General features: G+C 37.3%; 2 protein-coding genes across 5 annotated transcripts in view; one reads left to right on the top strand and one right to left on the bottom strand.

Moving 5' to 3' along the window:
• The window catches only part of Flo2 (flotillin-2), a 181,376-nt gene that overhangs the window by 96,789 nt on the left and 59,848 nt on the right, over positions 1-24,739 (bottom strand). The window lies entirely within an intron of this gene.
• On the top strand, positions 10,689-24,002 carry LOC143218164 (uncharacterized). The gene is made up of 9 exons (XM_076443198.1): positions 10,689-10,910; positions 12,935-13,305; positions 13,576-14,467; positions 14,546-15,214; positions 18,478-18,909; positions 19,625-19,746; positions 20,709-20,873; positions 21,380-21,532; positions 22,268-24,002. The coding sequence occupies exons 2-9, from the start codon at positions 12,964-12,966 to the stop codon at positions 23,552-23,554; spliced, it is 4,062 nt and encodes a 1,353-aa protein (XP_076299313.1). The 5' UTR covers positions 10,689-10,910; positions 12,935-12,963; the 3' UTR covers positions 23,555-24,002.

Below are 24,739 nucleotides of genomic sequence, written 5' to 3'. Positions count from 1 at the left end.
TTGTGTAGCAAGCTGATAGCAATACATCGATGGCAAGAAATAGAAATTAAATTGAATGTTATTTCTTCCCTGAATGATTGTAATAGAGCAGAAATCATGTATTGACATTTTCAATTTTTCAACGAATTTGAATTTCATCTACTCAATTTTTTTTTGTAAATGCATGAAGATCCGTAGTCTAGCAATGCAATAACTAATCACAAGCGAGGTAAATGTAAATTGTGTAAAACTAGCAGTACTACCTTAAAATGTTGTAAATGTGATCAATTTATATGTAAAAAAACCATTTTGTAACCTGCATAATATGTCTTCAGAATCAAATATCGCGCGATTCCTAAAATAGTTAATATATATAATACTATTATTACTTTATATCTTAATAAAACATACAGAATAAACGTCTGTATCTCAAATACAGTTTATAATAGATAATTTCATGATACAATGTCAAATTCTTTGAAATTATCCTGTCCATTCTTCCTGCGTACTGGGTATGTGCATGTACATGGCGCACCCGGTGATCCCCCTCACCCCCCACATAAGCCAAGCGTAGGCACTGTCGATGAGCATAGCTTATACATCTTTCGAGAACGTGACGTCACACCGTCTTCATCTTTTCCGAGGGCCAAATTATCTGCGCCGGGTCTATAGGTATATATGGTCTAAGGTAGACGTAGACAACGACGTCCATGCTGTAAACTGGTCTGGTCATCAGAGAGGGAGTACATACATCGTTTCACCTCGATTCCCCTCATCTGGCATCACCGGTGAGGAGCGATACGCCAATCGGGTTCGCTAGCGTCACGCCATTACCATAGATACCGAGCCGCATCATAATCGGATCATTAGAGTGTGAGTCACTCTAAGGCCGTCCACACACGGGTCGATTGTAATCGCGTCGTGAAGTTCGTACGCTTGGTCGTCATGTACGATCCATGCGGCGGACGCGATTTCGTCCACACACGGGTCGATCGTCGATTTGGTCAACGCGATTCCAGTCGCATGCGATTCCCCTCCACGTGACTTCCAATGCAAATGAATGGAGAGCCACACACGGGTCGATTCGTGGTCGACTGAAATCGGTTCGACTTGGTTCGACTGAAATCGCGTCCGTCGCATGAACAGTCGCATGCGATTCCCCCTCCACGTGATTTCCAATGAAAATAAATGAAGAGCTAGTGATGGGCACCATCGACTAAAAACTATCGACTAAATCGATAGTATTCAACTACTATTTTCAGTCGACTGATTTTTTAAACTATCGACTGAATTTAGGTAGTGGTGGGGTTACTATTTTCAGTCGACTGTTTACACGTCGTCATCTTGAAATTTCAAATGTCAGTGTCAGACGATGAAACGAAAAGGTTAGAAATACATAATTATGACAGGACGTGCAAATATGCAAGTAATGAAATATGTAATAGATATTTCAATACTTTAATTCATATTGGATGTTAAAATCTTATTGCTATTTATGCAATATAAACTATATATGTGATATAAATAAATTGTGTACATTTATATTTATAGCGTAGTGTATGAATTTATTATTAAATAAAGACAAAATCATTCAATCACGAAATTTAATATCTCTGTACTGTCCCATACTGTGCTACTATTCATTTAACAAGCGAACATCGAGAATAAGAGTAAATACGAGAATAACCTGTAAACGACTGAAAACTATCGACTAAATTCAGTTACTGAATCAGTCGCTATCGAGCTATTGGTTGAATTTTAACGGCGGATGTTTTGAATAAATTTTATAAGATTTACTATCAAATACATTCACTCATTAGCGATATCGAATTATTAAAAATTATTTTTATTATTATTAATTATTTAATTATTGTCTGGTATATTTACCCCAATTTACTCTTACTGTGCCTATAATACTAAGTGAGCACTGCAGTACAATGCTGTAAGAGTGAGTGAGAAATGAGATCTATACGTAGGCATAGACTATAGCCCGCAATCTAGACGTATAACCACTAAAACGAAATTTCAGTCGACTAAAAACTATCGACTAAATATTCGATAGTATGTAGTAACTAAATAGTAATTAGTCGATAGTTGAATTTAGTCGATAATGCCCATCACTATGAAGAGCCGCACATTGAAATCGCCGCGATTCTAATCGCGTGCGATCGGCAGCGAAGTTGGAAAATCGCGTGGATCGTACGATTCGCGCGACTCATGGAGGTAAGTTTGTGCAGTTCATGTAATTTAAATGATTTGGCCATTATTTTTTGTAGTTTGAGTGCATTGCACTCTTCGATGTGGTCTATGTATTTAGGTTACATAGGTTATTATTTATTTATTCTCTTTTTTTATGTTATTACGCATACTAATAACATTAAGGTAAGCTTTTTATTTACATAGTTGAATATAATCATGTAGGTTTAGGAAAAACAAAAACCAAAGGGAAAGTAAAAAAAAATTGAAGTCACAGGGATTGATAAACTGTTGTACAATTTTCTGTGGAGTGGGAGTGTTCTTAGGGAGTTGTCTTCTCAGGTCGATTCAATCCGGAAGTATTACCACTTGGTATATTGAGCGAAGATTGAGGGAAATCTGTTGAACTTCCACCAACCTCATCTATGAGGAGCAAAGCTCTCCTTTTGTAACTTCTCAGATGAGCATTGCTCCTCATAGATGAGGTTGGTGGAAGTTCAACAGATTTCCCTCAATCTTCGCTCAATATACCAAGTGGTAATACTTCCGGATTAAATCGACCTGAGAAGACTTTGCCTTTTGTTTTTGTTTTTCATAAACCTACATGGTTATATTCAACTATGTAAATAAAAAGCTTACCTTAATGTTATTAGTATGCGTAATAGCATAAAAAGAGATAATAAATAAATAATAACCTATGTAACCTAAATACATAGACCACATCGAAGAGTGCAATGCACTCAAACTACAAAAAATAATGGCCAAATCATTTAAATTACATGAACTGCACAAACTTACCTCCATGAGTCGCGCGAATCGTACGATCTAGTGATGGGCATTATCGACTAAATTCAACTATCGACTAATTACTATTTAGTTACTACATACTATCGAATATTTAGTCGATAGTTTTTAGTCGACTGAAATTTCGTTTTAGTGGTTATACGTCTAGATTGCGGGCTATAGTCTATGCCTACGTATAGATCTCATTTCTCACTCACTCTTACAGCATTGTACTGCAGTGCTCACTTAGTATTATAGGCACAGTAAGAGTAAATTGGGGTAAATATACCAGACAATAATTAAATAATTAATAATAATAAAAATAATTTTTAATAATTCGATATCGCTAATGAGTGAATGTATTTGATAGTAAATCTTATAAAATTTATTCAAAACATCCGCCGTTAAAATTCAACCAATAGCTCGCGACTGATTCAGTAACTGAATTTAGTCGATAGTTTTCAGTCGTTTACAGGTTATTCTCGTAATTACTCTTATTCTCGATGTTCGCTTGTTAAATGAATAGTAGGACAGTATGGGACAGTACAGAGATATTAAATTTCGTGATTGAATGATTTTGTCTTTATTTAATAATAAATTCATATACTACGTTATAAATATAAATGTACACAATTTATTTATATCACATATATAGTTTATATTGCATAAATAGCAATAAGATTTTAACATCCAATATGAATTAAAGTATTGAAATATCTATTACATATTTCATTACTTGCATATTTGCACGTCCTGTCATAATTATGAATTTCTAACTTTTTCGTTTCATCGTCTGACACTGACATTTGAAATTTCAAGATGGCGACGTGTAAACAGTCGACTGAAAATAGTAACCCCACCACTACTAAATTCAGTCGATAGTTTAAAAAATCAGTCGACTGAAAATAGTAGTTGAATACTATCGATTTAGTCGATAGCTTTTAGTCGATGGTGCCCATCACTAGTACGATCCACGCGATTTTCCAACTTCGCTGCCGATCGCACGCGATTAGAATCGCGGCGATTTCAATGTGCTGCTCTTCATTTATTTTCATTGGAAATCACGTGGAGGGGGAATCGCATGCGACTGGAATAACGTCGATCGAATCGACGATCGACCCGTGTGTGGATGGTTCATGCGACGGACGCGATTTCAGTCGAGCCGATTTCAGTCGACTACGAATCGACCCGTGTGTGGCTCTCCATTCATTTGCATTGGAAGTCACGTGGAGGGGGGAATCGCATGCGACTGGAATCGCGTCGACCGAATCGACGATCGACCCGTGTGTGGACGGCCTAATTGTAAGTTACACCACTCAAAACGTAAAGAACGTGTCGAATATGAGTAAAACACAGGCTGCCCTGTACAAAAAGCAGGCTTCGAAGCTTTAAACTTTAAACCATCCACCCTACAGTCCAGGCGTGGCTCCCAGTGATTTTTACCTGTTCCCGAAAATGAGGAAAGAATACGTGGAAAAAAATGTTTCAGCGATGGTGAAGTAAAGGATGCGGTTTCTGCGTTTTTTTTGCAGATAAAGAGAAATCATTCTTTTTCACAGGCATACACAAATTAATTCATAGATCTGAAATATGTATTAGAGTGAAGGATGAATATATATTGAAAAAGAAAAACAGTTCTGTATTTTTATTCATTCTTCAATCCCCCATTCCGCGAATATAAAAACGAAACCTCGTACAAGTGGATATAAGAATAGATAAAGCTGCGAATGAGTCAGTACATGAAGTACCGGAAAATCAGAATGACTGTATAATGATAAGAGTGTTGTCAGAAGATAGTATTGTCTAGAGGTGTTGCGAGAACCCGAGAATGTTGGGTCGGGACAAGTTACTGCTCTTTTTCAAGTTTTTTTTCAAGTTTTTCAAGTCCTCATCCGTCCCTCGTTTCACGAACTGAATCTGTCATTCGGTGTCAAATTGACACAGTGGTAAAAGATCGATGAACTAACAAGATAAACAGTTATTTCTCGATGTTTTTTTTATTCAAATTGATAAGCTATTATTTACATCTTACGTTTTCTGGTTGCCTGTCCCGCATGGAAAAAATAAAAGTAACGAAGTTTCGGGAAGTTTTAATTTCGGGAGAACTGTGTCAAAGATGTGCCACATTGACGTTGAATGTGCGAAAAACATGAAATTCTATAGGAATGGGAATATTTGTTGTTCTTCGCAACTTCAACGTCATTGTGGCACGTCTTCCCCACATCCGATCAACTTCATCTTCTGCAGAAATTATTTTCTTACCCAATGGCACAATTTTAGAGGGTGTCGTAAAAAACATTTCACTTGGTATAGCTAAGGTCCACTCTGATGCGCCGCACCTTCCCAACGCTTCATTTAAAACTTTGGATATATATTTTTCATGAAATGGAACAATATTGGGGGGCGTCGTGAAAAAGATCTCGCAAAAAAATTTCATCAGGTATAGCTAAGGTCCACCATAGTATACATATGTATATTTAATACAATGCGGATATCTCGCACGTGGTGACGCGCGTGCGATCACAATAGAATCCACAATACAATTTCCACAATAGAATTATGTATATCAACCGCAACCGCGTGGTATTCAAAAAGTTCGCCACGTGCTCGACCAAAAATATACTTCATGTAAAATATGTACATACAGGATGTCCCAGCTAACTTGGCCACTTTGAATACCTTTGTTGTTTTTAAAGATACGTCAAATGTCTGAAGGACAAAGTCGAATGGTAAAATGGGGCTCATAAGATACCAACAAAAATTGTTTTTCATGTAATTTTTTTTAGCGATATGTAGGTCACCTTTATTTTCTTTTAATGGAATGAGGTATTTTTAAATACAGACGTTAGTGTTTACTTACTTATGTAACGTCTTATTGTTAGCACGACAGTAATGGTATTTTAGAGTTATTTAATTAGGAACTACTAACTTTTCGACATACATAGGTTAGTACTTTTTTTATAACGAATGTCCAGCTGCATCGATTGATGTATTAAAAAATACTACATTCCATTAAAAAAAAAATGAAGGTGACCTTCATATCTCTAAGAAAAATTACATGAAAAAAAAATTTTGTTGGTATCTTATGAGCCCCATTTTACCATTCAACTTTGTCCTTCAGACATTTGACGTATCTTTAAAAACAACAAAGATATTCAAGGTGGTCAAGCTAGCTGGGACACCCTGTATATTTGCAAGCATTTAACGGAGAAAAAAACTTTCTTACCCCGACAGGATTCGAAACCTCGGTCTATTTCGCTTGGTGGTCCAACTCCTTAACCGCTTCGACAACCGACGATCTTAGAATAATAGCGAACATTTTGGTATACATATATCGCAAAGAATAAAATTTCTGCAGCGACAGAATTTTTCGTTTAAGACGTTTTTTTTTTACAATTTCGCATTCATCACGAAAGAACCGTTGCACTAATAATATGCATACTAATAATTTTATTTATGACAATTTCACATTCATCACGGAAGAACCGTTGCACTATTAATATGCATATAATAAGCAAGAAGTTTCACTTTTCTCACGCGTGGACGCCAGACACACGATTTTTTTTATATTCTCCGTCGGCAAGGTCAACGTATGTCGCCGAGAAGTTAAATGAAAAATTTGTCCGCCGCAACAATATCGAATTGCTATTAGACGTTTTCAATTTCACGTATCGTTTACACGCGCAAGCAGAATAAACAGGAAGATACTGTAACACTCGTCGGGATAGAAACGGAATAAACGCGCTGACCGTCAAATCATTTTCTTCTGTGATTCTCAGTTTTTGAGAAAATCCATTTTGAAGAGTGTTTCGTCTTGTAACCTAATTGTTAACATTCTAAGGGTAGTCTAAGGATCCGTATACCTGACCGTAATTGTTAACTAGCATAAACAAGGACCACGACCGACAGGCAAATCTAAAAAAATTACCACAGCTGCGAAAGATTATGTTTCCTATTGTTTAGTAAACTACCGTTTCCCGATTTTAGTCACGTAGGCAATCTATCCCATCACTTCGAATTTCCCCCAAATTGTCAAAAATCGCAAACCCCTATAACCAATAAGATTTTCGCAAACCCCACTACAGATCAACCCCCACCATTTGTATAGTTTTCTGTAAACGTTGATCCTTGCTATTCGAGACGACTCCAAGTCTCGAAAATTCATAGACCGAGCGACACCACAAAGAGAAGTCTTCCAATTTTCAACGACAGAGTTTTCAGCTTCAGGAAATATTTTCTGCTTTAACTCTAGAGGCTACAGGAGTGGAAAAGCTTCTTCAAATCCTCAGCTATCATTCCTTTCAAAATTGCTCGCTTTAAAAATTGTTTAAACATGTTCGAATACTTCGAATTTTAAAGAAAAATATATAGGGTCACTTTCTACACGTGCAGCTTTTGCGATTGGGGTAGGAACGTTTCTGACAAGTTTGCGAGTTATATTTCTGGGAAATTATATTCGATATCTACCAACCATATGATAAGTTATCACTGATAGAAACATAAAATATTATGATTAATTTGTTGTTTCACGATCGTAAATATTTGATAAGAGTAAATATGCTCACAGCAATAACTTGTCGATCACTGTGTCTGATTGGCTGAATGTCATATGCGTCCTTCCAATATTTGTGTGGTTGCTCTTCATAACGGTCGTTATATACATATAGATCTATTCAATTTAGACCAGCATGGAATTCGGTTCTATTAGTTCAAGCTTCTAAAATTCTTTATACATAGCAAGTAGGTGTATTAAGGGTTCATTTTATAAACAGTGTTCTTTTCCGTGTTAAATACCAATGATATTAATTCAGTATATATTTCAGACGCATTTCTCTTGAAAATGATCCAAACCCGGATCGAAACGTAGAGGTGAACTTTCGCAAAGGGCCTAGCAGACTAAGATAGGTGCAGCGGCCCCAGCCGCAATTTTATTGATATTGTGCGGAAAACAATGGTTTTAGGTTGAAAGATAACCCCCTAAAATTTTAAGTCGCTAACCCTTCGTATAAGGGTGATATGAGGGTAAATACCCTTAACTGTATCATTTTTTTTCTCGGTTGTTAATTAAGATATTCGGATAAAAAAAATACGAAAATACTCGAACTTACCTCTTTCATATCATACATTTTTTTCACCATTGTGATCAAATTATTAAGGGTAGAAAAAAATCATTTAATTTTTTAGGGGTGGGAATTGCAAGCAACCCTTCGAGTGACCACTTCCAAAAAATTCAAGAACAATGTTCTGTTGCTTATCTAACGTATAAAAAAGTTTCAAGATGGTCGGATTGGTGGAACATAGTTAAATATTGAAAAATAAATGAAGTTACGTCATTATAATGGTATAATGTACAGTGCAGTGTTTCTTACGCGACTCCAATTAATAATTCTTATCAGGATATTAAGTCCCTTCTTGATCAATTATTTCTTTTTAAACGCGACGCATCGTATTACATTCTCTGTTCTTATCTTTCCGAATTTATTGATAGACATTACGTAAGTGTAAATGAGAATTCTAGGAATCTTAATATCCTCCCTTTCGAATTCTCAGTTTTTGGTAATGCTTCTGTAGGAACGTTCCAGAACGCTCCGCTGTTCGAAACATTCGACGGTCCGCCGTATGTTATGCGTTGTCAAGACGACGGAAAATCTCGAATGGGCATTTATTCATTTTTTGACCATATAAGGCAATATCGACGATCCTCGGCCGAATAGATAATAGACGATCGCGAATTAGAGAAGAGGACTCCTAATATAATGCGTGTGGCTACGCGTCGCAAGCAGTCTGTTTTACGCACTGTAATCGATTTAATAAATTCATTTTTCTGGATACTACACTTCTTATAAGTCGCAACTCTGTATGGTCGTTATAGAAGATATACATGAACATTTATTAAAACACTTGAAGTTCAATTGTTATCTAACGCGGGTTTAAGTGTCCAAGTTAGAATTGAAGGGTGTGAGATAGGTCAAAATATAGATCCCCCCAATCCATCCATACACGTACAAAATGTCTGAGAGCAATAGTGTCAATAAGTGCATTAAGTGTAATGTCTCCCTAAAGAAAGGTGTTGGGAGAATAAAAAGGATATCTTCAGAAGATGAAGCGGCAAAATATCAGGCTTACTGTGATGGAACTGTGACTGTTGGATCTGCATTTTGTAACAAATGCCGATTAATTGTTTATAGAACAGAAAACCAACACAGAACAGAAAACCAACACAGAACTGAGAGCAACAATAATGATTCTGCAACAGATTCAGATAATCAAACTGGAAACGATCCCGAATTGACAAGGAAGATTGAACTGCCATTTAAAAGAGTAGTATCGACTCATAGATACTGCATCTTATGTCGATCAACGAAGAAACTGATTGTCATACCCTTAGAAGCACGCCTCCAGGCGTTTACGCAAAAAAGGATTTTTATTCCGAAAGGCGACCGGTGTTGCTCTACACACATCATTAGAAAAAGATTTTACACTGACGAGCTTTGCTCTTTACGTATTCATTCTATGTATAGTGTAATAGAAGCTGGAGAAGTTTCTTTGTTTTTGGATCAGTTGGCTCGGAATGTGGATTCCTCTGTATTTGATAACATATCGAATGGTATATTAGTCGGAAATGTTATCAATACTACATTGAATATGTACAACATTCGATTGGTTATGCCGCTATTAAACGGTATACATGTGACTGTGCCAATGGCAACAGAACAGTGGGTTGCTGTTCTCATGTCGCTACAATTATTTATTATTTGTCTCATGGGCGATTTAAATCGAAAATTGTAAAACCATCGGAGATATTAACAAAGATATTTGATGTAACACATACAGTACCGGTTATTGAGGAAAATAGTGACGAAGATTGAATAAATCTATGTATAATATGATTCCTAGAATTCTCAGTTACACTTACGTAATGTCTATCAATAAATTCGGAAAGATAAGAACAGAGAATGTAATACGATGCGTCGCGTTTAAAAAGAAATAATTGATCAAGAAGGGACTTAATATCCTGATAAGAATTATTAATTGGAGTCGCGTAAGAAACACTGCACTGTACATTATACCATTATAATGACGTAACTTCATTTATTTTTCAATATTTAACTATGTTCCACCAATCCGACCATCTTGAAACTTTTTTATACGTTAGATAAGCAACAGAACATTGTTCTTGAATTTTTTGGAAGTGGTCACTCGAAGGGTTGCTTGCAATTCCCACCCCTAAAAAATTAAATGATTTTTTTCTACCCTTAATAATTTGATCACAATGGTGAAAAAAATGTATGATATGAAAGAGGTAAGTTCGAGTATTTTCGTATTTTTTTTATCCGAATATCTTAATTAACAACCTAGAAAAAAAATGATACAGTTAAGGGTATTTACCCTCATATCACCCTTATACGAAGGGTTAGCGACTTAAAATTTTAGGGGGTTATCTTTCAACCTAAAACCATTGTTTTCCGCACAATATCAATAAAATTGCGGCTGGGGCCGCTGCACCTATCTTAGTCTGCTAGGCCCTTTGCTTTGTCTTTTCTTTTGATCGAAACTGTGCGCTGTGAGCATATTTACTCTTATCAAATATTATGTTTCGATTCGATCTTAAGAGTTGTCTGTGCTGGCAACCCGAACCGAGGTAAGGAGCGAGATAAAGACGGTTAAGGTCAAGCGATGAAGAGATTACATAAATTCCGAGCGAGATATAACGGTGAAACATACGTTGTTATACTTTCAGATGGAGTGTTCACCGTCGGCGCAGAGGATTCACCTCGTGACTTCCGGGGAAGTGACTCGCCGAGTTTGACAGTCGCTCATGCCATAACTTCGGTTCGGTTTCGTGGATTAAGTTGGTGCCAGTCAATCTGAATTTGTGTGAAAGATTTCGTGATTTTCGTGCTACAGAACCTCTACAAAATATTTATCACGTTCCACTCAAACATTTGAAGGTCAGTGTCAAATATTAATAGAATGTTGATAAGGTTAAGGCTTAAAAGCTTTAAGTTAACAACAACACATTGTTTTGGTGTCGATGAGTCTCAGATTTGATCGAAACTTTGTAAAGTTATAGATCTCGTTCTCCTGTTAACGTGTATATACCATTATAGCCGCAGATACTCGATAGTTTTTAAGATATTTATAATTAAAGGTTTTCATTACCATGAATATAGGTTTTATTAGAATTATTTTTTTATCAATTAAACTTTCCTTATTCGTTTGTACTACTATAATACAAATAAAAAGCCGGCAAATCGAGAATTCATAAAAAGAATGTAAAACTGCAATTATCTTATTGAAAACAAAAGAGAAATAGCAAGCAGGGAAAACGCAATCAAAATATACTCGCTCATATCGACCGCTCATCTCAATAATATTTGGATTGTCTTCGACACAGCTGATCACGATTCATTATACAGTATCGAAACACGTCGTAGAGAAACCACGCGCTCATCGCCTCTACGTTATTCTCGTCTGCAAGTACGCGGATTCCTCGAATTGCGGATTCGACAATTTTTTAACGCATATATTTATGCGCCATTCGTGTTACGGCGCGTTCAACCACCAGTGCAACACAATAAATTAACTCTGGTTTGTTCGACAGTTAATCGAAAACGTGCACAGTTCTTTTGTGCTCGTCGCTCAGTGTATATCCTCGTCAGGATAGTTCCAGTCATCCCCCTGAAATTCTCAACGCAAACAGAGATCTATAACTTTACAAAGTTTCAATGAAATCTGAGACTCGTCGACCTCGAGCTATCCTTGTAAGTGTGTTGCCTGTATTACTTGTCAAATATTTTGGTATGCGAAAAAATAATTTCGGTAGAGATTTGTGATTACAAATATTTCTTGTAATTGTTTCTATGCCTGTGTGTGATCACTTCTGAAATAATTCTTCTAAAATTAATTAGTAGACAGCGGATTTTATGCATTTATGACAAAACAGAGTAAGTATAATTTAAAATATATAGTAAACACATTAGAAGAGTTCAAGAATACTGTTATATCATTTTCAAGGAGGCCACCTAAATATCTCCTCTATTTTTAATGATGCAAAAAATATTTATCGCATAATTTAAATGGTACCGAAGGAGGAATATCATAGAAGAACGATTTCTTTTGTCCGGTTATTTTTTTATAGTTTTTTCAAGGTCATCGTTATTTTTTTAGCGGGAAAACATTTTTTTTTATTCCATCTCTTATAGATGAAATAAAAAAAAGCGGGAAAACATCTTTTTTTTATTCCATCTCTTATAGATGGAATAAAAAAAAAGTTTTCCCGATAAAAAATAACGATGACCTTGAAAAAAACTATGAAAAAATAACTGGACAAAAAAAATTGTTTTTCTATGATATTCCTCCTTCGGTACCATTTAAATTATGCCAAAACTATGTTTTTTTGTGCCATTAAAAATAAAGGAGATACATATTTAGGTGGCCTCCTTCAGCTGAGACACCCTGTATATTATAGGAAAGAAAATAAATTTCTATTTCACTCTAGTTCGTTGCAATTCGGGAAGAAAATGTTTATTTTGCTAAAGATCCGCTGTCTATTAATAAGATTGAAATGAAAGACTGAAATTAATGTATTAATTATATATTAGTTATTACAATGTATTAATTATATTTCGCGTAAGATATGACGCCGAGCTTACGCCGAGCTTTGACAAATATTGCGCAGAACGCAAAAAACAAACGTAGTTATAAAAAACGGATACTTAGACATACAGTGACCGTTGTAAAACTTCTGCGTCCTATACATAAATGTTTTCTTAATGTTTAAAAAAGTAAGATAATGAATATTATTGTCGTTATCGCGCGAACAAAACAAAAACGAGGAAAAGAATATTAATCAGTATGAATGTAGTTGCGGTTTTAGCAAGTTTAACACTAGAATATACTTTCGCAAAAAGAATGAAGCATTATAAAATGTAGAACACAATGCACATATATAAAAAAATTTGTCATTTCACAGGTTCCTCATAGATTTTCCGACCACGCAACATGCAGACCTGCATGGCAACAAGTTGCAGGGCCGCGGTTTCGCCGCTGCCATCTTCTGTCTTTTCGCAGTTGATCAACGTGCTTCTGCTCTCGCAATGCGCTTTAGACCAAAGCTCTGATTATCCAGTGGATCGGACAGTAGATATTCTATCCTCAAAAAGAGAATTTGATTTTCTGATTGTTGGAGGCGGGACTGCGGGCTCTGTGCTAGCCCGGCGACTGTCGGAGGTAGATGACTGGGATGTTCTGTTGATCGAAGCAGGGAAAGATGCTAGTCCTGTGAGTCAAGTCCCTGGGTTTCTAACGATGCTTCCTGACACTGCTGAGGATTATAGTCACAAGGTATAAAGAATACATTTGTTGGACAAAGTATCCTTTGCAGGTACTGTTGCTGACCATACTTGTCCATTGCCCTTGCTATATCATTGACCACACTGCTTGCTGTCCCTGTTATAAGTCACTGACTATCTTTCACTATCTCCACTAGATCACTGACCTTTCCCACTATCCTCACTACCTGTCTGACTCACAGAAGCTCCAATCCATAAAATTAACACTTCATTATATCATATTATGCCAATGAAACCATAACACCGAAATTTTTTTCTCAAGTGCGAGCCCCAAGATGGCTTCTGCCAAGGCAACAAGAACAAGCGCTGCAAATGGCGCCAGGGCAAGGCTCTGGGCGGCAGTTCGGTCATAAATGCCATGTTGCACGTATTCGGCAATGACAGAGACTACAATCAATGGGTGGAGCAAGGCAACGAAGGATGGGACTACGAAACTATGCTCGGCTACCTCCGAAAGGCAACCAACTGTCCATCAGAATACATAGCCAAGTTTGGAAACAGACATTGTGGAGCGGACGGTCCAATGAGCATCAGAAGTTACAACTACTCTGAAACAATACAGCAAGAAGTTCTTCTCGATGGCGCTCGGCAGATGGGCTTGGACAACCTGGAGCCCCTAATTGGCGATCGTTATACTGGCTTTGGTAAAGCCTTCGGTACTATGGACAACGCGCAGAGGATGAATGTTGCCAAAGCGTATTTATCTCCTGTCAAAGATAAGAAGAACTTGTACGTGATGAAATCCGCTAGAGCTGACAAAGTTCTGCTGAAGGGTAACAAGGCAGTCGGTGTTCGTGTGACATCTGGCGATAAGATTATAGACTTAACAGCGTCCAAAGAAGTTATCTTGTCAGCTGGCAGCATTTCCAGCCCGCAACTGTTGATGCTGTCGGGAGTTGGGCCTAAGAACCATTTGAAAGACATGGGTATTCCGGTGATAGCTGATCTGCCGGTTGGCAAGAACCTACAGGATCACGTAACCTGGCCAGGCCTGTTGATTGGCTTTGTGAACGAGACGCAAACCCCGCCCACGTCCACTTTTGCAATGGACCTAGCGTACAACTACTTGGTGCACAAGAAGGGGGAATTAGCTACTGTCTGCATCAATCTTTTGGCATTTGTTAATGTGACCGACTTTGGACCTAACGGAGAGGGTAAGTAGGAGGGTGTCCTCTAGCCAGCGTTTTTCTTACAACTAATATACTTCGTTTTTATATCCAATGTAATTACAGAGCCTCACTCCACGCCCTCGAAGTATCCAGACATCGAGTTCCACTTCGGCCACTTCAGAAGATGGCTGGTACCAAATATAGCCAGCGTGTACAGCTTATTCAACGTGGAGAATAACATAGTGCAAGAGATGACGAAGATGATCATGGAGGATGAGCTAATCCTAGCGGCTAGCACTCTCCTGCAACCTAAAAGCAAAGGAACTCTCGAGCTGCGCAGCACTGATCCAGCGGATCCTATGAAGATTTATGCGAATTATTTCGCAGAGAGAGAAGATGTGGACACGTTACTGAAGTCGGTGAACGTTATCAAGGCTCTAACGAAGACTCCAGCCTTGTCGAAGTACAAAATGACGTTGAAGCACTTGGACCTGCCTGGATGCAGGGACAAGGCGCCCGATTCTGAGGAATATTGGGAGTGCAGCATTAGGCAAATTGCTACAAGCGTGTATCATCCTACTGGCACTGCTAAGATGGGAACAAAAGATGATCCCACCGCTGTGGTAGATTCTAGGTTGAAGGTGCATGGCATTCAGAGGTTGAGGGTGATCGATGCGTCGATCATGCCGAATATTGTCAGCGGGAACACTAACTCGCCGGTTATGGCGATTGCCGAGAAGGGAGCCGATTTAGTGAAAGAGGATTGGCTCAAGGACAAACACTCTGAGCTGTGAGATGTTGCTTTCAACAAAAGCACTTGGCTACCATGTTTTATATACATGTTTTAGCTACTATGTTTCACATGTATTTGAACGACCGATTTTCAACCTTTCATTTCGCAATTGTTGAAATTGTATAAACGCAGATATAATCAAAACCATGTAAAATCAAAATTAACTGAATTTTGCTATTTTTTTTTAAACAATGCATAGCGTGTAAGATAATAATAATAAAGTTTAGGGTTAAAGTATGTAATTGTTGTAAAGCTGTTGATTTAAGAGACTGAACTGTGTACAGTTAGGTGGATATTTTGAATATTGTGAGTATCGTGATTAAAGGAAACTTTCGAAATATTCGTAAATAGATTATTACAATAAATTGTAATATCGTTCAGATATGATTACAATGTAACATTCTAGGAACGATGTTCAAATGTACAGTGTAAAAGTAGTTGCATGTACACTTTAAAATATAATTCGACAATTATGATTGTCGAAGTTTTAAATGAATTACAATTTAATTAATACACCGGAATTGTAATCAAATGTAAATGTAATTATTGTGTTAAAAGATTTGCGATTTATAGAGAGTTGAAGCTAAATCAGTGTGCTGAATGGTTGTCTACAATATTTCTAACGAAAATTAAGTAACAAAGTTGCACTGTCTACGCGACGGTCTTTTCACTCGCAGCAAAAAGGAGCGAGAACAATTTAGGTACAAGAACACAACGGCACCCGCTACATTTTGCTCCAGTTCCAACTATCGCGAAACTCGCTATCCCTCGCGGTTAGATCGATTCTCAACGGTGGACCGGATCTAGGATCTTTTCCGCGCGCAACATGATTCGGCATTCCTGAATGCATTTCTTTCGGGTGTTGACGTTGCTCGATGCAGCGGTATGCTGCAGTGGGAAGTTGATTTATTTAGTTAATACAGTAATTACTCGCGTGGTGCTCTCGCTTATAGTAGGTCGACGACACTTGTGGAAAGTTTGTGAGTGACAAGCTACTATTATTTTTAGCGGAAGAATAATCTGCTTGTGATCATCTGTGGTTGCGGGTAAGATTGTTTATCATTTATGCGTTGCTTTGAATATTTTGTCGGTGAATTTCTTACATTCCCCTTTCTATTTATATAAGTTTATGAGTGATAAGGTGCCATTATCTTTAGCGGAAGAATAATCTGCTTGTGATCATCTGTGGTTGCGGGTACGATTGTTTATCATTTGTGCGTTGATTTGAATATTTTGTCGGTGAATTTCTTACATTCCCCTTTATATTTATATAAGTTTATGAGTGATAAGGTGCTATTATCTTTAGCGGAAGAATAATCTGATTGTGATCATCTGTGGTTGCGGGTACGATTGTTTATCATTTGTGCGTTGATTTGAATATTTTGTCGGTGAATTTCTTACATTACCCTTTCTATTTATATAAGTTTATGAGTGATAAGGTGCTATTATCTTTAGCGGAAGAATAATCTGCTTGTGATCATTTGTGGTTGCGGGTAAGATTGTTTATCATTTGTGCGTTGATTTGAATATTTTGTCGGTGAATTTCTTACATTCCCCTTTATATTTATATAAGTTTATGAGTGATAAGGTGCTATTATCTTTAGCGGAAGAATAATCTGATTGTGATCATCTGTGGTTGCGGGTACGATTGTTTATCATTTGTGCGTTGATTTGAATATTTTGTCGGTGAATTTCTTACATTCCCCTTTATATTTATATAAGTGTATGAGTGATAAGGTGCTATTATCTTTAGCGGAAGAATAATCTGCTTGTGATCATCTGTGGTTGCGGGTAAGATTGTTTATCATTTGTGCGTTGATTTGAATATTTTGTCGGTGAATTTCTTACATTCCCCTTTATATTTATATAAGTGTATGAGTGATAAGGTGCTATTATCTTTAGCGGAAGAATAATCTGCTTGTGATCATCTGTGGTTGCGGGTAAGATTGTTTATCATTTGTGCTTTGATTTGAATATTTTGTCGGTGAATTTCTTACATTCCCCTTTATATTTATATAAGTTTATGAGTGATAAGGTGCTATTATCTTTAGCGGAAGAATAATCTGCTTGTGATCATCTGTGGTTGCGGGTACGATTGTTTATCATTTGTGCGTTGATTTGAATATTTTGTCGGTGAATTTCTTACATTACCCTTTCTATTTATATAAGTTTATGAGTGATAAGGTGCTATTATCTTTAGCGGAAGAATAATCTGCTTGTGATCATCTGTGGTTGCGGGTAAGATTGTTTATCATTTATGCGTTAATTTGAATATTTTGTCGGTGAATTTCTTACATTCCCCTTTATATTTATATAAGTGTATGAGTGATAAGGTGCTATTATCTTTAGCGGAAGAATAATCTGATTGTGATCATTTGTGGTTGTGGGTAAGATTGTTTATCATTTGTGCGTTGATTTGAATATTTTGTCGGTGAATTTCTTACATTCCCCTTTATATTTATATAAGTTTATGAGTGATAAGGTGCTATTATCTTTAGCGGAAGAATAATCTGCTTGTGATCATCTGTGGTTGCGGGTAAGATTGTTTATCATTTGTGCGTTGATTTGAATATTTTGTCGGTGAATTTCTTACATTCCCCTTTATATTTATATAAGTGTATGAGTGATAAGGTGCTATTATCTTTAGCGGAAGAATAATCTGATTGTGATCATCTGTGGTTGCGGGTACGATTGTTTATCATTTATGCGTTGATTTGAATATTTTGTCGGTGAATTTCTTATATTCCCCTTTATATTTATATAAGTGTATGAGTGATAAGGTGCTATTATCTTTAGCGGAAGAATAATCTGATTGTGATCATCTGTGGTTGCGGGTAAGATTGTTTATCATTTGTGCGTTGATTTGAATATTTTGTCGGTGAATTTCTTACATCCCCCTTTCTATTTATATAATTATTTTCCATAACAGTTTCCGTATGTTCATCATTTTCTTCAAATTCACCATAATATTTTGCGACAATATTTCTCTTGAAATTTATAATTATTATTTTATATTATTAATACAATATTAATACCAAGAGTGGAAATCTATTTTGAAATAATCCAATTATATTGTAATCTCGGTTGGATTTTAAGATTACTTCACATAACATTTCAATTTGAACCAACTTTAAAATGTCTCCGATTAAATTCTTTCCGGAATATTTTCCTTCAGCAAAAAGTCCAACTTTCAAGTTTGGCGATCATCCTAAAGGACCACTGTAGGTTCCCTAAAGGTTCACTATGTCGTGGATGCCACCAGACCTGACGAATCTCTGCGCAGTACATTCCACGGTTTCAACGTGTCAGCCGTCCACTTACATATTCCTAGCTCTGATTGCTCGCATATTCGGACAATCGAAAGATCGATATCCAGTTCACAATGTCGACATAACGCACATTCCATGGGTGATACCGCCTGATAAACAATCAACGATCCGATCTCTCAGAAATCGTCACAGGGGCAGGGTCGGTCGTTACGAACCGGAAAACTTTCCGTTGTCCGATGATCCACTGTCGATGCAATTATCGGCGGCCGTTTATGGTTCACGGTCCGAATACAAACGGTTCTTTTCAACGGGCGTCGAAGATGAAAGCGAGGAAAGTGCCGATTTTGCACGGGTTTACAGCCCACGGGGAACCGCGCCAGAAATTACCAGTCTGTCGAAAGTTTACGACTTTCTTATCCCGGAAGGTAAGTTTCAATTTTTGCATACATATCGCGCGCTGCTTTCTGTTCCACGAATCAATCGGACAGATACAGGGCGATTCAGCGAGGTGTGCATTACACTATTTGGTATGCGAAGAAATGGCTGGAACGAAACTTGTGCGAGATTTATTTCTGATAAATAAATATAAAAATATAAATTTTATCTCAATTAAAATTGAAAAAATAAAATTAAATCTCAACGCTAGGCATCTTACGTCGTTCTTGAGACTTAATTTCTGGCTCAATAATCTCATAGGCACTACGTTATAATAAATATTGGTAAAAATGTATTTGCAGTTGAGTAAAAATAATTAAATTTTTACTAATTATTGTTTAGCTATGTCAATAACTAGTTAAGTAATCAACAAATACAAGAAGTCTAGACCATGTAGGATTTTTATTAAATGAATTATTTGAATGTATGCGGAAAGTTGGGGAATGTAAAGTTAATGTCAAAAATGTTTAAAAGCCTCTGGTATACGGTAAATTTTGATCTCGTGGTTGATTAAAGATTGAAGAAAAAAATTATTTTTAACGCGACTAATACTCAAAATATTCTCCATTAAATCAGACCGATTTCCTGCCTGCATAAAATTATCAAAAACTTATTTATTGTCGTTTACATGTTGGAGTTTGAAATAAAAAAGTTGAAGTAACATTATGATTAGTACGAATTATTTAATTGTGATATTTTTTTCAGGCGGGAGAAACAATATTCTGGACGGTGATGTTTTCACGGAAGAGTACGATTTTATCATAGTGGGAGCTGGATCCGCTGGCTGCGTCCTGGCCAACAGATTGAGCGAGATTACAACGTGGAAGGTGGTCAATTGCAATAAAATAATTTTTGGAATTTTTCCATTTGCTGATTGAAATCAGCAGAAACCCCATATTTCGATTTGATTGTCATCGGAGACGAGTAATCCAATAAGTGGGCTTAGAATTCGTGGCATGTTTAATAGCGAAGAAGCCTCAAAATGGTCATAACATCGGCACGGACGATCTTGTGTTCTGTGACCCGTTTCAACGAAGAAGCCCTAACAGCTGCTCGACTTTCAGTGAAGGGATTATTGATCCTCCCATCCTCTTTGTCTGACAAAAAGAGTCCACGTTATTGCCACTTAAGAAACCACAAATCATTTGCTTTATCGAAATATTCGGAACAATGATCATTTTATTTGAAAAGCAGACATCTGTTTTACCCACGAAGTAGTCGCACGAGCAATTTCAATTGTAATATTATATTTTTGTTCGTGGCCTGTTTAATTAGATAAACTGAGATATATCGTGGTTAAGTGACGGACTGGTGCATTTAATTGTAATAATGATTACCGTATTTGTAAATTATATTTCTAATTTACATTTGTAAATTTGTACTTGCGATTTGTAAATTATATTATTTCCAAATCTTTTTATTCATAAAATTGTAGTAATGAAGAAAAGTATTCCCACAATTCTGTTAAAAAATGGAACTCGCTGTCAATTTAATTCTAATTAATTCCTAATCGCTAGTCACTTTCTTCTAACCATTCTTCCATTCTTACGCAAGAGAAACGTGTTTTACCTGAAGTTTATTAGTCAGCTATTCACAATCTATTGTAAGACTCATAAAAGTGAGGCTAATTCGCATTCATAAAAGCGAATTCTGCACGAACTCACTTTCCAAGCTCCATTGTTGTTTCACGTTCTAGAATTCGACATAGTGGCCAATCCTATCGAACATTTACATATTCATGGAGCTTTTTCTGCAGACGAAATCGTCAATATTTCGTATGAATCTACAGGTACTGCTGTTAGAAGCTGGCATTGAAGAACCGGAAGTGGCAGACGTTCCAGCGTTTGCCTCGATGTTGCAGGCTAGCAACATCGATTGGATGTATCGCACGCAACCGGAAGCACACTCCTGCCGATCCAGAAGAGGGGGTGGCTGTGCGTGGGCAAGGGGTAAAGTAGGTATTCCAAAATTAATAACAATTATTACTCTACAGATTCTCTGTAGATTTTATATGACATTCTTGAATCGACCTAATTCGTGCTTCCTCAAGATTTTGAGGTAAATTACACGTAATACAGTTTTTGCCATGTCTCGCATACAAAATAGACTTGAACTATTATAGTCTTTGTCACGGTAAAAGTATACTTCATGTTGTGTTGCAATAAAGTCTCATTTTCCAAGCTCCACTTCGTTTCGAAAGCGAGTGCCGAAGAGGTCATGCTGTTCATTGACCATAGATGAAAATGAAATGACAGAACTGATCATCTCAGATGAAACAGTGTTCTTCGTTACTTGAAGAACCGTATACGGCAACCGTTGCCAACCATTAAATAGCTTTATGTTACATTGTGGTATAAGCAGAATTTTTAAAAGCGTCATGCTCGGATGATTCAATTGTTGACTCGTAACGTTTCGGATCCACTGTATATGTTAATTAATGTCAGTGATATTTTTGTTTAGGTCATGGGTGGATCGAGTACAATTAACTATATGATTTACATTCGCGGGAACCCGAAGGATTACGATGAATGGGCTGAGAATGGGAACCACGGCTGGAGTTACGGAGAAGTTTTACCATATTTCCTGAAGTCCGAGAACAATGAAGACCCAGAGGTATGAATGTCTAACTGTAATATTCCATTGAACTAATCCAAAAAAAAAAAATGTTTCAATTTTTTCCAAGAAACGTTTACCAACATATTCGTGACATCTTCCTGATTAAAATGAGTACAAACACGACACCGTTCGGATCACATTTATCTGCATAACTGATGCGCCTCGTTTATCCGAAGTATGAACAACGAATTGAGTAAACGAATTGAGTACAAACACGACACCATTCGGATCACATTTATCTGCATAACTGATGCGCCTCGTTTATCCGAAGTATGAACAACGAATTGAGTAAACGAATTGAGTACAAACACGACACCATTCGGATCACATTTATCTGCATAACTGATGCGCCTCGTTTATCCGAAGTATGAACAACGAATTGAGTAAACGAATTGAGTACAAACACGACACCATTCGGATCACATTTATCTGCATAACTGATGCGCCTCGTTTATCCGAACCAATGATATCTGAGTTCCTCATCGTTTAAATACGTGTTTCATATAACAGTCGAATCTAAAGCGAATATACAACCTAATTCATTGTACAAATCAGTGGATATTTCATCTAACAATAAATACGCCGGACCAATGCTATCCCCTAGATAGGGCCTGTCTAGTCACCTATCCTCTTCAACGTAAGACGCTGGTAGCAAAAACTAGTGGTTGACAAAAGTGACCCCCAAATTCCTAAACCAATTCTAGTTCTTCAACATTGGTTGGTTTCTTTCAGATAGTTAAAAAGAACCCTCACTACCACAACCAGGGCGGCTACCAGACCGTGGAGCGGTTTCCATACACGGACATCACCACTGAAGTCCTCCTGAACGCCTGGGAAGAACTGGGCCAGGACTACGTCGACGCAAACACCGATCAGCAATTAGGTCTCATGCACCTCCAAACCACTTCAATCCACGGAATGCGGCAGAGCACGAACGGCGCGTTCATCAGGCCAATTCGCCGTAAACGCAAGAACCTAACCATAGAAACACAAGCGCACGTCACCAGGATCCTAATCGATCATGAAACAAAGCGTGCCATGGGCGTAGAATACGTTTCAACTGCCACAGGCTTGACCAACGTTGCTCTAAGTAGGAAAGAAGTGATCCTCTCAGCTGGGGCCATCAACTCGCCTAAGATCCTCATGCTGTCCGGCGTGGGACCTGCACGAGAGCTGACCAAACATAAAATCGAAGTCATCAGCGATCTACCTGTCGGTCGGAACCTCCAGGACCACGTGACAATGGACGGTTTTGTGGTGTCGGTGAACACTACGTCGACCAGCAAAGACAACAGTGGGAAGATCGATGACATATTTCAGTATCAACATACTCGTATGGGCCCACTGTCAGCAACAGGCCCGCTATCCTGCGGAGTCTTTTTGCAAACTATATTTGAACATAAACATGGCTTGCCGGATATTCAGTTCAGCTTCGATGCCAGCAACAAAATGGACTTCATCAACGACCCTGCTGACTTTGGGGAAACTGCTGTTGAACCACTGGCTTATTACGATGCTTTTAATGTTAGGCCAATCTTGCTCAAGCCTAGGAGTCGAGGGTTTATTTCGTTGAATGAATCTGATCCTCTTTGGGGACCACCTTTGATCTTTCCAGGGACTTTCATAGCTTATCCTGATGCTGAGGTCATGGTGGAGGGGATTGAAGCTGCTTTGAACTTGTTTCGGACGGAATCCTTCGAGAAACATGGTTGGCAGTTGGTGGATGTTCCATTGCCAGCTTGCAGGCATTTGATTTTTGGTAGCAGGGATTATTGGAAATGTGTGATGATGGAATATACGACGACTATTTTCCATCCGGTTGGGACCTGTAAAATGGGGCCTAAATGGGACCCCGAAGCTGTAGTGGACCCTAGACTGAGGGTCTATGGGGTGATGGGGTTGAGGGTGGTTGATGCTTCTGTGATGCCGGAAATTGTTCGAGGAAATACGAATGCACCGACTATTATGATCGCGGAGAAGGCTAGTGACATGATCAAAGAGGAATGGCTGTTCGGCTGATGATGATAATGTTTTACTTGTCTATTTAGAGTTGCAATTAGATTATTGACAATTAGGTTGTGAGATAGGTGCAACCTAAACTGATTAACTGATGACTAGACAGCGGATTTTAGGCATTTATGACAAGAATGAATAGGTGCAATTTAAGGTAGTAAAAATATTCGAAGAATTTAAAAATACTATTATATTATTTTCAACCTATTGAACATATTAAGATAGAAGTTACACTTCTATTTCACTCTAGTTTGTTGTGCAATTTAGGAAGAAAATTATTATTTTGCATAAAGATCCGCTGTCTACTGATGACAAATTTTATTTAAATATTTCTTAAAATTAATGTTTAACTGGAAAAATGGTCAAGAATAAAATTGACTGGGCTTCAGGCCTCAAGACAATATAAAATATTATGGATACGTTTCAACAATCGAGAAATAATTAAGTATAAGAATAACTGGACTGCTTATTGTATAAAATTTCAAGTTTATGCGAATATGTATAATATGAACAATTTTAGTCTAATGTTATCTTTAATTGTCTTTAATTATTTTCGCTTATTTCCTTTTAATATAATATTCAATCATTTTTTCAAAGTATTATTTGTTCTACCTTCTGTCACTTATGGCAGAGAGGAGCTGTCTTTCGTGCTAACTTCGGAGTGCAACGTGTTGCCTATCGCAAGGCTTCGGTAACAGTGATAAACGTGTAATCATCAACTGTTCTCTTTGAATTGCTTATTGTATAACAATAAAATTTAGTACCGAAATCCGGTTTACTTTTAACATTATTTCAAAGATAAATTACCTTTATTTCAAACTGCAAACGGCAGCGTCATGAACACTGTCAATATTTCAGGATTTGATCTTACCTGAAACAAACAACAACACGTTATGTCTTAAAACTGTACGTTTTCACTAATCGGAAAAATTCTATGAATATCATTTTTATCGTTGAGTTGACCTAAATGAATTTAGTCGGCATTATTCGGTTAATCGAGAATTGGATTAAGCGATGTTCGGATGAACGATGTTGAGATAATCGATACTCCACTGTAAATTGAATTATGAACCCTCGAGGCTGCCAATGATTACTCCAATAACCTACTAATTAGGTAGATTATACGAATTCACGTTCTCGTTGAACGCATTACAGACATTGATATATTACAGAGTGACAAGAAATAACGGA

Source organism: Lasioglossum baleicum, chromosome 18 (assembly GCF_051020765.1).
Source record: "Lasioglossum baleicum chromosome 18, iyLasBale1, whole genome shotgun sequence".
NCBI lineage: Eukaryota > Metazoa > Arthropoda > Insecta > Hymenoptera > Halictidae > Lasioglossum > Lasioglossum baleicum.
Note: the sequence above shows the minus strand (reverse complement) of the source record. Positions and strands in the feature narration are given on the sequence as shown.

Coding starts and splice junctions, on each gene's coding strand:
- LOC143218164 (XM_076443198.1), top strand. CDS start 12,964: ATGCAGACCTGCATGGCAACAAGTTGCAGGGCCGCGGTTTCGCCGCTG. Junction 13,306..13,575: donor CTGAGGATTATAGTCACAAG/GTATAAAGAATA, acceptor TTTTTTCTCAAG/TGCGAGCCCCAAGATGGCTT. Junction 14,468..14,545: donor CTTTGGACCTAACGGAGAGG/GTAAGTAGGAGG, acceptor ATGTAATTACAG/AGCCTCACTCCACGCCCTCG.